At 55.2% G+C, this 17650-nt stretch overlaps 1 protein-coding gene across 1 annotated transcript; it reads left to right on the forward strand.

Annotated features, from left to right (window-relative positions):
* The first annotated feature begins 8921 nt into the window (after positions 1-8921).
* LOC109756954 (ubiquinol oxidase 1a, mitochondrial) lies at positions 8922-11249 on the forward strand. The gene is made up of 4 exons (XM_020315784.4): positions 8922-9347; positions 9536-9664; positions 10313-10801; positions 10918-11249. Exons 1-4 carry the CDS (start codon positions 9039-9041, stop codon positions 10975-10977), a joined length of 987 nt encoding a protein of 328 aa, XP_020171373.1. The 5' UTR covers positions 8922-9038; the 3' UTR covers positions 10978-11249.
* Positions 11250-17650: the final 6401 nt, after the last annotated feature.

A 17650-nucleotide genomic window follows, 5' to 3' on the forward strand; every position in this document is an offset into this window, starting at 1 on the left:
TTAAATCCTAAACCAAGTGCCACTCTAACCAAAATCATGTGGCAGTGCAAACATACGTTTTCAACCTTCCAACCCTCCAAAATTTCAGTGCAAAACAAAGGAAAACCACACTCACGCGTGTGCAAACATTCACAGTCTCACTATTTTTTTTAAAAAAAAATTCACAGTCTCACTATGTATACCTTCCTTCCCTACCCATGTCAAAGTCTTGCCATTTGTCCTAGTGGTTACCAGCGCAGCCCTAAACACCACAAACCCACGCGGTCCTGGGTTCGAATCCCCAGTCGCACCAATTTTTTGTGCATTTTCCACCCTTCATTTTTTAGACAAATTATTTTTTTCTCAATGTAATGCCCTTAAAAAATGTTCATTTATTTTGGCACCAGGTGTAAACCTCTACCAGAGGTGAGGCACATTTTCCATGACATTTTGGTCTTTGATTTAAATCACGGTGTATTTGAATTGGATTAATTAACAGCTCCAAAAAAATTCTAACCTTAATTGTTTGGCTCCGGAATAATTCAATTAGCTTCCACAAAAAGTTTCAGCATTATGATTTACTGCCTAAATTAAATCAGAACAGAAAACAGAAAAATACGCAAGAGAACCCCCGAATGGGCCTAATTGGATGCAGTTGGCCCATTAGTCTAGCCTGCACTTGGCTCTACGCTCTGAATTTGGCCCAAGAGCAACCTTTTTTGGACAGAAAGGCAGAGCAGAGAGCTGCATTTCATTGATCAAAAGTTTCTGAATTCCTCATTTCTTCTTTTTTTCAACATATTTAAATGTTGGTCACTTCTTCTCTTTTTGTTTCAACATTTAAACAACTTTAACCAACATTTAAACTAGGTGAATTTCTCATACAATTTCAAGATTACAAATTCCTCCATAATTCATGCCTTTCCATACATTTTCAACATTACAACCAATGCGATTACCATACCTACAAATGCCCAAAAGTATTTGCAAATGGGTATTGGTAGTGCTTGATCTTCAAGCTTCCTAACCTTCTTCTTCAACATACTAAGCTCAACAGCTAGCTCTCTGTCAGTGCGTGCTTCGCCCTCCATCTCTTCTTCCGGAGCTCGTGCTGCGGCCACTGCCGTTCGTGGCAGCATGCGCAACCATTCTTCATGCTCTTCTTGCAGTTCATTCATCAGAGTCTTGGCAGAGCATCGACCCAAAGAAAGAAGCATGTCACCTGCATGAACACCAAACAGATCAACCAATTGCTCAAAGATCCCGACCATGAAAATTGTGCAATTGCCCCAATTCTTACCCCATTCTCGCTGCACACGTAGAACGGACGATTCTGGTTCCTCGGTGTGTGAGAAACCCTCCGATCAACGCCCGCCCGGCACCGCGGACAGACGAAGACAGGCATGTCCACACGCGCCCGGCTCTGCATCCGCGAGGTGGCGCGGGAGCTTGAGGAAGACATGGAGCTCGGAGCCGAAGGGGATCTCAACGCCACCGCGCCCTCCACATCTAGCTTCCCACCGCCGCGCCCTCCACAGCTAGCTTCCCACCGCCGTGCTCTCTCTCGCCGTGGTCACCGCCGTGCTCTCTCTTGCCGTGGTCACCGCCGTTGTCGCCCGCTTATATAGCACACCTGCAACGGCTCTCTGCTGGGTCCCACAAGCCACGCATGCAACGGTCTGAATAAAATTGGCCGTCCCTGCTACCTGGTCCCACCTGTAAGGGCCGAGTCAAAAGGTTGACCTGACGGAGACGGCTGAGTTCACGGAACGAGTCAGTGCGCTTGGACTAGGGGCAAAACTGAGCACAATTCGCATCTGAGGACAAAACTGAGCACATGGACACCACTGAAGGCAAAAGGATAATTAACCCCTCTTCTTTTGCTTCTTTTCTTCATCTTTTCAGTTTCTTTGTAGCACGGCAGGGGCAGGCGTTCCCGACGAAGTAAGTACTGTAATATGCATGCGGGATTGTATCCAGTGGATTATATGTTCTTATATTTGATTTGTTTTCATGTCTGATCGCCTCAGGTACCAGAGGATAAAGTGCAGGAGTTGATTGCAGAGGCAGTTAAAAAGCTGGTACTGTGCTTGAATGAAATTGCATCTTGATATATACATACCTATTCAAAGATACCATTATGCTAAGCGCAAATCATTTATTTATTCAGAGGATAAAACCCGAATCCTGTGATGATATCAGAGAGAAGATAGAAATTGGCAAACCTGTATGCAACGAACAATGAACCAGAGATCAGACTCGTAGATCTTACCAAGTAGGAGCACAGTAGTATAGCAAGTACTGCTACTAGTCATGTGATGTTTGAGTGTGTTCCTACAACTTCCTGCGTCATGTTATGTTTATGAGCCACTTGTCTGATTTTCTGTACTTGGCTGAGATTTGTTTTTTAGGGTAGCCACTTGGCTGAGCTGCTCTCGTATTTTTCACTGGGCCGAATTGCTATCAGGCCTCGCTGCTTGGGCTACATTGGGTCGTCTTGTGCATATACTCCCTCTGCCGCTGGGATCGCTGTTTGCTCACACTTTACTTGGTACTACTTACTTTGGTTTTAGCAAAAAGTGGAGTCTCACAAATCACCAAACACCAGGGCAGGCTGAACTTTTTATGGTTGATAATGCAAAATAATTCATTGTTTAAATCAGGTGGTGCGCAATGGCGGAGCTACAGCAAGGCCGGATGGGCCATGGCCCGCCCAATATATTGAAATTTATACACAACTTTCTTTACTGTTCGGCCTTAGAACTCCGGCCCACTGGCTATTTCTTCCATTTTGGCCCGCCCAGGGTTGGCCTTCAAGCTCCGCAACTGGTGGTGCGCATCTGGTTGTGTGTGCAGGGATGTAGTTGGATTAGAGCATCTACAGCCGGACATCTCAAATCCGCCTCATATGTCCGAGTGGGCCATCCAGTCATGATTTTTTGACCCAGACGTGCCTCTCAAACGGCCCTCAAACGCTCGGGCTGACCGACGGATATGGGGGTGCCCGGGCACGCACGCCATGTGGATCTGACGACGGGGTCCCACGCGGAAACGCCCGGAAACCTGGCGGTTTGACGGACGCCGTGTTCGTCGCCGCGGTGTGAACGCCGCTGGTGCCGCTCCGGCTCGCCGCCCAAGACCAAATCCGGCTATTTAAGTCAGTCGGTGTCCCGCAACCCTAACCCATCTCCCTCCCCCATCTCCGCGCCGCCAGTTCGAGCCCATCCACCTCCTCCCTCTCCCGCTCCGGCGCTCTGCCCACAGACGCTTCGCCCACGCTCTGACACTCTGCCATGGTCCGGAGCAAGATCACCTACTACGCCGTGCTGACGCTGGAGCACTGCTACGAGATCCAGCAGGAGATTCGGGTGAGGCAAGCGGCGCGCATCGCCCGCATCGCTGTCGGGCTGCCTCCAGACTCGCCGGAGCCGGAGGAGGAGGAGCAGCTGAGGAAGCGGAGGAGGAGGAGATGGCTCCGATGGAGGTGGAGGAGCCGGACCAGTAGGTGTCGGCCTTCAACTTGGAGCAGGAGCAGGCGGAGTTCGCCGTTGCCCAGTCCGATGAGATGGCAGAGCAGCAGGCAAACCTGAAGTCCATCCAGGATGAGGCCTATGTCGAGGCCAACCGGGCGTTCCTCCGGCGGGAGCAGGCGGAGTCGGACGCGAGCGGAGGCGCCGGAGCTGCAGCTGCCGCCCATTCTACCGGAGCCGGGCACGGAGATCGTCGTTATCTCCGATGAGGAGTAGCTAGGATCGACGTAGTACGTAGGTTCTACTTCTTTTGCATGTCTTTATATGGATATAAAAATCTAATATGAGATGTCCGGATGCAAGAAGTGAAATTTAAGGCGTGCCTCGTCACTTGTCCTCTCTTTTTTTCTTCAAATGTTGTCAGATAATCCAAGTGAACCGAACAGAGAAAATGATGAATCCCGCACGAATCACCGTTGATCAATAAGCCCAACCCATAGTGTGTGTTCTATGTGTGTATCTTAGTTAATCGAGGAATGGATATTCAAATTGAATATCAAGGCCAGTCAATCAAACTTTTTAATCGAGGGGTTCCTACTCTGCAAATAAAATTCATGATCAAACAGTCAAACTTTGCAACCAATGGGACGTTGTTTTCATGATCAAAGAATCAAACTCGATTTCTACTCTCCAAAATGGAGTTCACGCGCGCGCACAGAGACGCAGCATGGGAAGTACGACCTCTTAAACTGCAAAAACGTGTTACATTAGTATACATAGAGAGTAGCACTCTAAACAAAATCTCAGATGCTTCTAGCTGTTATCTTTTTTTTTTGAATTTTCAACAGGGGGAGAAGAGATCCTCCCCACCTGAATTGTATTTATTTGTTGCCTATAGGCTTTGCAGCCTAATACAAGATAGGGTTCAAGTGAACCAGAAGTACAGGGGCACAGAAGGGAGAAATAAAGCAAAAACAACACACAAACAAAACATGGCGAGGGGGGACACAACATAACAAGAGGGCACCACGAGCGCTCGAACTGCAGCGGCGAGCCAAGACTAAACCAAGACACTGCACCATCGACGCAATCGAAATGCACCAGGCAACCAAGACTGCACAACGCCGCGACACCACCTGTGTCATGGGGTACATTCGAACGGTCACGCCGGCGAGACGATGCCACGGCACCTGTGTGCCACCGGCATAGTCGGAGGGCATCTCCAAGCATAGAACTCCACAGAGCAAACCCAAAACATCACAACAAGGGGGCACCACAGGCGCTCGAACTGCAGCGGTGAGTCAAGACTAAACCGTGACACCGCACCGTCGACGCAATCAAAAAGCACCGGAGAACCATGACTGCACAACGCCGCGACACCACCTGTGTCATGGGGCACATTCGAACAGTCACGCCGGGCCGAGACGACGCCACGGCACCTGTGTGCCACCGGCGTAGTCGAAGGGCATCACCAAGCATAGAACTCCACTGAGCACACCCAAAACATCACAGGCCGACCAAGGATTTCTCCCCATCCCCGAACACATCCTCCACGCGACAAGACACAGAGCAGCCGCCAATAGCGTGGGATAGCGCTGAAGATGGACGGCCCCAGATCCAGATGAATCCGACCGGCGGAGCGACGCTGGCAGGCACCCTTGACGCCGAGGGCACCGGTGAGGACCACCGGTGCGGCGCCCCCAGCGGGAAAAGCCACGAACAGCGGCAGCCCACCGGGGGAACTAGGAGGTGGAGGGCTCTAGAGCACAGGAGCCACGACGCCACCTTCGTTGTCGAGTACGCGTAGAAGCACGACGACGATGGGCGGTGGAGGCGAGAGACATGGCAGTTTGGAACTACCGAAAGGCAGGAGGTGGAGCGTCCGACAGACAGTCAGCCGACGACGGCGAGCGGTTGAGGGCGGGGAGGCGGCGGAAGCCGGCGCAAGGCACGGAGCAGGGGGGCGGGGCGCAGCGCCCAGCCCAGCAGAACGGCGGGATGGAGCCGCCGCCAAGGCAACCACGAGGCCCTGCCACGGGAGCCGCCCCGAGGGCGCCGGAAGCCCGCATCCGCGGCGCGCCGGCTGAATCTGGAAGGAGGGCGCCGGGCGACGCCAGGGGAGCGGGCCAGAGGAAGCACGAGGCAGATCCGGCGCCCCCGACGCGGATGAGGGGAGGGGCAGCAGGAGCGTCAGATCTGGCGCAGGAGCAGGACCTCCCAGACGCCAAGCGCTGGAAGCAGGGGTCAACGGAGACGCCCCGCCACCACCTTCCTGCGAGCAGGCACGGGCTTCGCCGGCCGCTCCTCCGGCGGCGGCGAGGTGCGGGGTGGGGGTGGGAGGGGCTGCGATGGTGTGGGCTAGGGTCCCCCGTCGCCGCCAGGAAGGGCGACGCGGGGGAGGGGAGGAGCGTGATGGTCCTTAGTAAAGAAATGTGTCGTGTATCGTTCATGCAAGAGTACTGCTCAGTGTTGTTAGAGCGTCTCCAGCAGCAAAATAAAAAACACCGTGTAAACAAAAACAGTTTTTCTTTTTTGGGGGGCAAAAAATCGGCTCCAACAGCATACCAAAACCTGTAGAGCAAACATTTTTTTTGTCTAGTAGACCAAAAGATTGCTATCAAGCAATGACCAAATCCGAGGTGCATCAAGGTGTCAACGTGGAAGGCCCACAAAACTGAATCAAAAGCACGCACAATATTAAGCTTGAGCAGCATCCACGACAACTTCAGGTTGTGTAGGAGGCGCAGAGTCTATTGCACCAACAAGTTATCGTGGATGTAACGTTCAGCAATCAACACCCTCTGATTACCCAAGACCATTGCCCTAAGCCAGGGCATGAGGCGAAGTGAGAGCACTTTCACGAAAGCTTGGCAAAGAGGTTCGGCCAAAAATCATGAAGGGACTCAGGATGCGGCTTCTTGGGCAGCAAAGTAATGAAAGCCTCGTTGAGCTTCTGGAAACCCCTGCCGTTTAGAGTGTATAGCTTATCAAAGGACACACAGACATTGGCCTTGATCATGGTCCAACAACTGCGAATGAATTCCGCCAAGAATCCATTGGGGTCGGGCACCTTGCCGGCAGGAAGAGACTTCACTGCCACCCAGATCTCATCCTCAGAAAAGGGGTGCCTAGTTTGGAAAGATCGAACGTAACATGATGGATCTTGGCCAGATTAATGGTGAAATCATGCACGTCGACGGTGCTACGGATGTTGGTGAGGTGGTCATATGCAGCCCTGCCAGATCATCCAGTTTCGAGACGAAAGTATCCCCCACCTTGAGAGAGAATATGTGGTTCTTTTGCATCCTGTGCGAGGCATGCAAATGATGGCAGGCGGAGGTAATCTTTCCATTCATGAGCCAAAAGAAATGAAAGAAGGTAATGGATCGGTCGAGGCGTGCCAGCCCAAGGTACACAACCTTGTGCTTGCGGCTGAGCCAGATTTCAAAGGCAGAGAGCAGCCGAAGGTCTTGCACGGCGCCGAAGCAAGTGATAACCTTACGGGCGACCTTTAGATGAAGGGTGACGTTGTCGATGGTGCAGGCGCTCCAGCTCTGGAGTAGGCGAGGAGTAGCCAGAAGACGCGAATAGAGGTGGCGGAAATGGTCGGGGTACGGGGGTCACCGATTGCCATGCTTTGAAGATGACTTCTAGGAAGCCCTCGAGCTACGGCCAGAAGTGCTCAAAGTGGAAGCGAGCCGTTCAATCCACAAAAGAGCGGGCAGTTATCCGATGCACCAGAGGAGCGACAACACATCGGGCAAATGCAGGTGAGGATTTCCCAATAGGATGCGAAGAGAACGCGATCGTTCCGAAAGAGCGTGGATGATCGCGCTCGTTCGACCAAGTATAGCGGCGCCCATGAAGATAGAGGTCACGAAGTTCCTCATCCACGATGAATAACCGGAAGCAATGCCTGACACAACAATTCATGCAGTGGTTGTTCTTACCAGCGGTGGATGTAATCATGTTGAAGTCACCCCCAAGAGCCAAGGCCCAACATGCGAAGCCCGTACTTCCTGAAGGTCGCCGATGAGGAAGCTTTCTCGTCGTCGTCGTCTTGAAGGTAGGTTGGTCGTTCGCCGGAGAGGAGACCAGAGCGTGATGTGATGGGTTGGCATTGGTTGAGTTTGAGATGGAAACCTCGAAGCGGGGCGCCGATGATTAAATAGTCACAATTTTGTAATCACGGGATTTGTACCGCGCATCTCAAATTTCACAACCAAACAAAATCCAAAATTTCACTATGCATTTTTCATTTTGCGAATCACAAACTGGCTAGCATGGTGGAATGAGTCAGACCACGGTGAAAATAACCGAGAGAACAGTTTCAAAAAAAAATAAAATAAGCGAGAGAACAAAAAGGAAGCAAGAGCCAGCACATCCAACTGATGGCACAAGTGTGATACAATCCTAGAAGAAACACAAGCGTGGCAAGCACAAGGCCACCAAAAGATGATTGCTAGTCCCAAGCAAAGCAAGATCCCAGATGCTTCTAGCTGCTACAGTAGTTAGCTCACGCAGGACAGGAGGGCCGTATTTGGTCACGTTCCGGTGCTGTTTAGCTGTTGGATTAAGGGAAGGATCTATTGATAGCGGTTGCCTCGTTTGACGGGTTCTTTCTTGGTCCACAAGCAAATATTAGGACGGATGGATGGATGGGCATCTGCCGGAACACATCTCCCATTTCGCTTTGTTTCCTTTCCGCCAGATATTTGCCAACCGTAACAAAGATAAACTGCACGCACCCGCCAAGTGTGAAAGGGTGCCAAACAGAATATCCCCCCCCCCCCCCCCCCCCCCCCTACGAGAACTACTTCAGAACCTGATTGTACAGCTCGGCTTCGATGATCCTTTTCCCGGTTTTTAAAAAAATCATTTGGTTTTTCGAAACAATCGTCGTTCATTGTACAGGACACTGTCTCAAATATTATATTCTACGTACTAACCAAACTCCATGATTGGACGCACAATGTCTCAACTTGAATACGTTCACTTTTTGCAAGCTTAAAGTTAAAGTAATCCCTTAGCAGCCACGGGCCTAAAAAAAATACTTACAATACTAAAAAAATCCCAGCAAAAAAGCAAAATTCGGAATTAAATCAAACGAAGTTAAAACGAGTGCTTACATGGCTAACACCGAGACGTAATTCGTGTCCCGCCTGAGCATCACACGCCGGTCCGGTCGCAAAGCTGCAAACACGTGAGCCTTTCGTTGGATGCCAGTAGTCACAGGCCGTTTCCACGCGGAAGGAACAAAAAAAAAGCAAGAAGAAAATCGCAACGACCAAAATTAATGCGATCGATCGACTTGGAGGAGAAGAAAAGACCCCCTCAGTTCCTGGGATCCCCGGGAGGCAGCGGCTGGCTCCCCCGCCACTGACGCCGCGGCCCCACCCCTGCCCTCGCCGCCTCCGCCATTGATCCCCCTTCCCATATAAAATCCCTGCAACGAATGACCCTTCCATTAGCAAACCGCAACCCCCACCCCACCCCACCCCACCCACCACAGCAACGAGGGCAAGCGTGCGTCAACATCAGACGACTCGTCCCGGATTGTGATTCGCGGAGGCGTTTCCCGGCGCCCAGATGAGCTCCCGGATGGCCGGATCGGTCCTCCTCCGCCGCGCCGGCGCCGGCGCCAGCCGCCTCTTCGCCACCACCCCGTCTCCGGCGGCCAGGGCCGTCCTCGGTGGAGGTGAGGGCGCGTGGGTGCGGCTGATGTCCACCTCCGCGGCCTCGCAGGTCAAGGACGAGGCGGCCAAGGCGGTCAAGGCGGAGGCGGCCAAGGGCGACGGGGAGAAGAAGGAGGTGGCCATCAGCAGCTACTGGGGGATCGAGCAGTCGAAGAAGCTGGTGCGCGAGGACGGCACCGAGTGGAAGTGGTCTTGCTTCAGGGTACGCTCTTCGCTCGCTTCCTCCGCTCCGCCCCCGCTCTGCTCTGCTTTTCCCGTTTCGGTTCCGGCACCGGCGAGGGATCGCCAGATCGGAGCGTGTTGTATGCGGTCGATTGGCGCTATTATTTTATTTCCTTGTTGCGCCGCCGCCGTATGTGATTGACTGATTGGTTTTGTTGCCCGCCGCAGCCATGGGAGACGTACACCGCGGACACGTCGATCGATCTGACCAAGCACCACGTGCCCAACACGATGCTCGACAAGATCGCCTACTACACCGTCAAGTCCCTGCGCTTCCCCACCGACATCTTCTTCCAGGTATGCGCGCCTCCCCCCTCCCTTCCCCTCGCCGGCCTTCACGACCGCCGGTTGATCCTCCGGATGGTTCGTTCCGTGTTTTTTTAGTCCAACCCGTTTCGCCGAAGACGGCACGAACGGCGGTGTCTGCATCTTTGCGTGTCATGGCCTCATGGGTGACGGAAGTAGCATGGTCCCTGTCGCGCTTTTGATTCTGTTTCCCCCTGCTTTCCGGGGAGACGGCGTTTGGACTTGCTATTTAGAACGCCGACCCAAGCGGTCTAGCGGATTATTTTTTACCTAATCGTTCGTGGGAATGGGTGTTTTATATTCTACTGTATCAGATTACTGTGGATAATCGCGTGCTGGAGAAATCCGCTGATTATTTCTATCTGGATACAAGTAGGCGACAGTATCGACAGATTATAGACTGTCAGCAGACATTAGGAATTGAAAACACAAATAACATGGTGACCTTGACATCGCTACTGCATAGGATATTTTATTGATTGTAAAGCACCAGAGAGGATTCCATTTGTTTTGCCATGTACTTTACTTTATTAAAGCATCTGTTTATCATGATTTTTGCACAAGTTGTATCATCTTGATCTCCTCTCTGTATTTCGAAGTTTATCATGATCTGAAGCTGACCCTTCAAATTGGATGCAGAGGAGGTATGGCTGCCGCGCAATGATGCTGGAGACTGTTGCCGCAGTGCCGGGGATGGTGGGCGGCATGCTCCTCCACCTGCGCTCGCTCCGGCGCTTCGAGCAGAGCGGCGGCTGGATCCGCGCGCTGCTGGAGGAGGCCGAGAACGAGCGCATGCACCTCATGACCTTCATGGAGGTGGCGCAGCCCAGGTGGTACGAGCGCGCCCTCGTCATCGCCGTCCAGGGCGTCTTCTTCAACGCCTACTTCTTCGGCTACCTCATCTCGCCCAAGTTCGCGCACCGCGTCGTCGGGTACCTCGAGGAGGAGGCCGTCCACTCCTACACGGAGTTCCTCAAGGACCTCGACGACGGCAAGATCGACAACGTCCCCGCCCCGGCCATCGCCATCGACTACTGGCGCCTCCCTGCCAACGCCACCCTCAAGGACGTGGTCACCGTGGTGCGCGCCGACGAGGCTCACCACCGCGACGTCAACCACTTCGCATCGGTACGAATCCCACATCCTTTCTTGACCCCATTTCCTGACCAGTCCATGTGCATCTGTTTTGTGTGGATTGGTTCTGAATTTTCTGATGATTTTGATCTGTCGCATGTGTCGTGCAGGACGTGTACTACCAGGGTATGCAGCTGAAGGCCACCCCGGCCCCGATCGGATACCACTGAGGCTGGCCGTGTTCTGCTGAATTTTGCATCGCTACTATTACTACTACTACCAAGCAAATGAGTGTTTCGTTTTGAAGGCAGAGGAAATGAGAGCTCTTTAGCTGTATAGGATGTTGCAATTGTTGCTCGTTTGGTAACTATTCCGTACTGAGAAATAAGCAGTGTGCTTGTCAGTTACGTATCTAGGATATTGTTGAACCACCATGTCGCTCTAAGATGAACCTATTTGGCGTACGCCACGATGTCTTCGTTATCAGACCACCATTGATCTACCTCGCTATGTACATATCCCTTATTTGAAATATTCTTCCTTTTCCTTGCCACTGTTGCAGTTTCTGATCTGCAGTAGATCAGGTGTTTGTGGCTTGACTGAAAGCAATTGATGTCTTTTCTCATAGTCGGGCTTTGTTGGAGTTGTCACAGCATCTACAGCTGCACCCCTCCGGGGCGAACGGCCAAAAACCCGACTCGTCCGCCCGGTCATTGACCGGTCACAAAACCCCGATTCAACGGAACCCGGGCTGTCCGGCACCCTTCAAACACCGCATATTTTTAAGGGTAGTAGATATTAAAAGGCATGACGCGTTCATCATGTCGGATCCGGCCTAAGTTCGCCCACCCCAAACCCTAGCCACTTGCCACTCCACTTCCTCTCTTCCTCTCTGCCCCCTCCGATCCAATCATAGCTCATCTCCGGTGATCCCTGACATGGAGGGCAACGGATTCGAGTTTGGAAACTTCTGATGCGGGGAAGAGGAGTTTGTTGTCCACTTGGCTCGTCAACGATCCCAGAAGGAAACGAATCTGTCCCACGCTTCGCCATTCAATCCTTCCCATGGGAATCCATTGCTTCTGTGCAAGTGGGCACTAGCGGCTCGAGGCGGTCAACCGCGGAGGATCCAGAACTGGCGAGCAGAGGGTGGCAGGCGCTCTGCACCAGCCTTTCCCTGGCTGGTCGCAAAACCCCTATGGTGGGTCATCATAGCGGGAGGATTGGAGAAACCCCTATGGTGTTCTTGAGTTCTTAAACTAGCTACGGGGTGTAACTTGCCCAAAAGATCTGAATCCCCCTCCTGGACGCCTCGGGCCTCCTTTTATAGACAAAGGGGTTGCCACAGTGGCACACAGGAGGTGGAAAGGTGTACAGTGGATGAGTTTATCCTCTGGCATCGTCGGACAAACGCATTTAATGTGCTGCCGACGTGCCCCTCTCGCTTTATCGGGGACGGCAAGGAAGCTTGTCCCAGCTGCCGCCGCTTCGCCTGGCTCCGACGCGCGTCCGGGCTGACGAGGCGCTGAAGCGCCACGTTGGCTGGTTGCTGGGCTGGCGCAGTGGTGGAGCCTTCACGAATATCTGCATGCCACCACGCAGGTGCTTGCTGAGTCGGCGTAGAGCCGCATGCTGCCACGCAGGTGCCTGCCCAATTGGTTGAGCTAGCAGCTGCATGGGAGCGGCGGTGGGGCCTTGGCAGACGTGGGCCTGGCCGCGACCTTGCTGGTGTCCTCGGCAAGGGTCTTGCCGGGGGCCCGGCAAGGGTCTTGCCGTGGCACCGCGGTCGTCCCCGGCAAGGCGCTTGCCGGGGGTCTCGTGTATTTCCTTGGCAAGTATCTTGCCAAGGGCCTCGTCTTCTGGTTCTCATCTAATCTTGTATATTTATGATCTTGACAAAGATCTGCATACCACCACGGAGGTGCCTCCCGAGCCTTGGTTCCAATGTAGTTGTTGGCGGCGTTGGAACCCTTGGGCTCAAGGGTGGCTCGCTCTGCCGGTGTTGGGCAAGCTTCCCCGGCCGCGATCTTGCCGGGGGAGTCCACCTCGCCCCATTGCTCTTTTGTGTTTATTGGTCTTGGCGTTGTTTTGCCTGTCTTGTGCTTCTGTTCCTTCTCCCTGCCCTGCTCAGGGTGGCCGCAGGCGCGGCTCTGACTGCCCGTGCACAAGTAGAGGGGTACAAAGGAGAGCCCATACTTTTGTACACCGACAGGAGCCCCCAGGCCTGGGCCACACATAAGCGCAACGCGTTGTTGGGCCAGGCCCAGAACGGTGCGCGGGCAGGCGGAGCGGATTTTTACCGGAGTAACTTTTCCGTCCGCTGCGCTTCCCCACGACCCGCGTTGAACGCGCGACGTGGAGGATCGTGCGTGACGTGGGGATCATGCGCGGGGTGGTTCTCGCACGCATGCGTCACATCGCAGTAAATGGGAAAAGAGGCGGCCCGCGCCTTCCCCATAAAAAAGGAATAACTGCAGGCGCGTTGCTCATTTACCCTCTGCGCTTTCTCCAATCTCGGAACCGCCGTCCCCCTTTTCCTCCCTCTCAAATTCTTGCCTTTGCTCGCCGCCGCTGCGCCTATGTTGCCCTTCATCCTCTGCTTCTCGCAGCCGCCATGGCACCCAAAACCAGCAAAGGCAAGGGAGTGGCCAAGGACGCCGGGGCGAAGGAGCCGCTGGAGAGCGAGTTGGCGGCGTGGCGGATGCAGTTCACCTACTTCCCCTCGACGGTCGACGCAGTCCACCTCCGGGACTACTTCAAGCCCCTGTGGGGGTGCAAGACGGGGGGGGGGGGTGCGACGGGGCATCCGGCCACGCGCGTCATCCCTACTGCTTTCGCTGAAGCCGGCCCGCATCGGTACCCATTCTTCGTCGACTACTTTTCTTGCGGCCTCTGCCCCCCTTCTCCGATTTCTTCAATGATTTCATGCACACCTTTGGCTTCCACCTTTTGGATTTCACGCCAAATGCCGTGGCGTGCATGGCTCTTTTTGCCCATCTCTGCGAGGGCTTCGCCGGAGTGCTCCCCAACACGGCGCTCTTCCGCCACTACTTTTATCCTCGAATCCAAAAGGGAGGCACCATCTCCGGTTGTGTCGCCTGGATCCCAAGGTCCAAAGGGACATACCCGGAGGGCGCTCGGAAGGAGAGGTGGGAGGAGTGGCGGGGCCGATGGTGCTGGATTGAGGAGGAGGACCCACAGGAATTCTGCCGGGTTCGCCAGGCGCTGCCGGTTCGCAGAAATGATTGGGGCGATGTCGACGCCCAGGATGAGAAGCTCAAGGTCGCCACCACCAGGATTCATCGCCTCACCATTGCGGGGCTGACCCCAGAGATGATTGGGGCGGACTTCATCCGCCGCCGAATCGCTCCACTGCACGACAAGGGGAGGCCGACCTGGCTCTTCAGGAACACGGCTGACATCATGAGGCTTCACCCCGGCCTGAATCACAACTTTACGGTGATGGGGCACGCCCACTTCTGCCAGCGGCTCCTCCAGCTGGACGTGAACCGCGACGGCAAGGCCGAGAGGTCCAGCAAGGCTGCGAAGGTCGGCAAGGTCGCCAAGGGGCCCTTGTTTGGGTTGCCGGCGGGGGTGGTCCTGCTGAGCAACAACTCACACCAAACCGACATCATCGCCATGATGCCGGACTTCAACGCGCACGGCCTCGTCCCAAATTGGGCCGAGCCGCCGGCGGATCAGGTGCAGGAGTTCTTCGATACCTTGGTGGAGAGGTACGTCCGCGACGAGCCGCTGCTCATCCGGGACACCACCCAAGCGGAGCTGGACTACATTGCCGCCAGGGCGGCGGAGGCGGAGCTCGCCACGGAGGCCGGCAGAGCCGGCGGCGTGGAGGACGAGGCCGCGGCGGCCGCGAAGGAGAGGGAGCTCGCCCAGTGGGCGGAGTCCGCTGGGGAGGCCAGCTGCGCCGGCACCGGGGCCCTCTTATCGAAGATGTGTTCGACGAATCGTCGTCGGAGGAGGTCGAGGCCGTCGACCCTCCGGCCACAGGGAGAGGGCGAGTCCTGCGGCGGGCCAGCTCCGGCGAGCCGGGCCGGCCCGGCAGGGCTATGCAACCGCAGCAGACCCAGGAGGGGTCCGTGCGCCAGACAACGGCCGCGGCGGCGAGGAAGTTGGTGAAGGCCGCGGTGGCGAAGAAGAAAGCAACTGCCTCTTCTTCGCCCAAGCGTGGCCAGACTCCAACTTCTTCCCCTCCTCCGGCAGACGTCGACGCGGAGGTCTTCTTCGATTTTGGGTCCCTCAGCCCAAGGAGGAAGAGGAAGGCCGCAGAAGAGGAGGTGGAGGATGAGTAAGTACCTTGTTCCTTTTTGTCATCTCCTTCTCCTCAGACTGTGCCGCTTATCTTGATTTGTTCTCATCTTTGCAGGGATGCGGAGACGCTGGCTTAGAGGGTGAAGAGGGCCAGGGCCTCGGCGGGCGGCCAGCCCCCGTCAGGCACTTCCGTACACCGCTGGTGGTGGTGAGCAGCCCGGACAGCAGCCCCTAGCGTAAGTTCGTCACTCGCCCCTCCTCAACGTGTGTCAGGGTACGATCCCTTGGTGCTGACCTTGCCGTGGTTGCAGGAGGAGGACGGCAGCAGGAGGAGCCACTAGGGGCCACCCCAAACACGCCGCCCCCATCAACCACGCCGCCCAAAGGGGCGTCCCCGGCAATGGCGCCAAGCGCCGAGCCCATGCACGCGGAGGAGGAGGAGGAGACAAACTTGGGCGCCGGTGGCTCCACCTCGGCGCCAGATGTTGGCGGGGAAGGGGCTACTTCTTCTCAGCCCGGCACGGGTACGTCACTTGCCTCCCGTCCCTGCTTTTTCTTCTTCTTTTTGAATCTTGGTCTTGGCTTCGCCTCATCCCCTTCTCGATATCTAGATCCTCCCTCGGCGGACCGAGAGGACATAGACACTGTCATCGAGGATGTCGCCAAGGACGCCGTGGTGGAGGCCGAGAAGAGTGCCGCCGAGGAGGCCGCCAAGGGCGCCGCCAAGGACGCTGCCAAGGAGTCTGCCAGGGAGTCCGGCAAGGCTGCTGCCGAGGAGGCCGGCAAGGCCGCTGCCGAGGAGGAGGTGGCTGACAACCAACCTTCCTCCTCCGCCGCCTCTGGCTCGGGCAAGTACCCGAAGGTGAGCGACGACCTGTTCGTCCACCTCCCAGGGACGGCAAGCACCAGGGTGCCCACCGAGGGAGAGGTGTTCGGCGAGGAGGTGCTTGCCGCCGCCAGGTTTGAAGTTGTTGACGAGCCGAGCGTTGATGGCGGCGGTTCCCAGGAAGAGCGGCTCCTCCTGGCCATGAGTGCCAACTTCCGGGAGCTCCAGGCGCTTCACCGCGCCTGCCTGGACAAGGCCAAGTCCAAGATGGCGGCGGTGGACAAGGCGGAGGCGGACCTCGAGGGGCGCGTCGTCGAGACGCAGACTTGGTTCCGCCAGGCTTGTGAGGAGCTGAAGACCGCCCAGGACGAGCTGGCCAAGCGCAAGGTAGAGCTCGTCATGAAGCAGGCCGACATCGAGAAGGTCCAGGAGCAGGCGAGGAACCAGGCCGCCAAGGATGAGGCCGCTCGGTCCCAGCACCAGGTGAGGGAGTCCTGGATTAGGGGGTCCTCAGACAGCCGGACTATATCCTTTAGCCGGAGTGTTGGACTATGAAGATACAAGATTGAAGACTTCGTCCCGTGTCCGGATGGGACTCTCCTTGGCGTGGAAGGCAAGCTTGGCAATACGGATATGTAGATCTCCTCCCTTGTAACCGACTCTATGTAACCCTAGCCCCCTCCGATGTCTATATAAACCAGAGGGTTTAGTCCGTAGGACAACAACAATCATACCATAGGCTAGCTTCTAGGGTTTAGCCTCTACTCTCGTGGTAGATCAACTCTTGTAATACTCATATCATCAAGATCAATCAAGCAGGAAGTAGGGTATTACCTCCATCGAGAGGGCCGAACCTGGGTAAACATCGTGTCCCCTGCCTCCTGTTACCATCCGCCTTAGACGCACAGTTCGGGACCCCCTACCCGAGTTCCGCCGGTTTTGACATCGACATTGGTGCTTTCATTGAGAGTTCCACTGTGCCGTCACCATAGGGCTTGATGGCTCCTTCGATCATCGGCAACGATGCGATCCAGGGTGAGGTTTTCCTCCCCGGACAGATCTTCGTATTCGGCAGCTTTGTACTGCGGGCCAACTCGCTTGGCCATCTGGAGCAGATCGAGAGCTACGCCCCTGGCCATCAGGTCAGGTTCGGAAACTTGAACTATACTGCCGACATCCGCGGACACTTGATCTTCGACGGATTTGAGCCCATGTCAGGTGCGCCGCACAATCGCGACGAGCATGACTTAACTCTGCCGTCGGACAGTGTTCGGGAGATCACACCTGCAACAACTCCGGCCCTCAATCCGGAACAAATTGCGCCATCTGAGGACGGGTGGATAGACCCCGCCACGGAGGCCGCACTCTCAGTGGCGATAGAGCCGAATACTGACCTTACCTCCTACGAGAGCCGTGTTGCCGAACCATGGGATTCGTCCCCGGCCACGGGCTCCGAGCCGCTTGCGTCCGTGCCTGTCGAATCCGATTGGGCACCGATCATGGAGTTTACCTCCGCGGATATATTTCAGCACTAGCCTTTTGGTGATGTGCTAAATTCATTAAGGTCTCTCTCCTTGTCAGGAGAACCTTGGCCGAACTATGTCCAGCTAGAATGGGATGCGAACGATGAAGAAATTTGCTCCCCACCCACCACCCACTTAATAGCCACTGTCGACGATTTAACCGACATGCTCGACTTCGACTCCGAGGACATCGACGGTATGGACGACGATGCAGGAGACGAGCAGGAACCACCGCCCACAGGGCGCTGGACCGCCACCTCATCATATGATATATACATGGTG

The sequence above is a fragment of the Aegilops tauschii genome, chromosome 2 (assembly GCF_002575655.3).
Source record: "Aegilops tauschii subsp. strangulata cultivar AL8/78 chromosome 2, Aet v6.0, whole genome shotgun sequence".
NCBI classification, from domain to species: Eukaryota; Viridiplantae; Streptophyta; class Magnoliopsida; order Poales; family Poaceae; genus Aegilops; species Aegilops tauschii.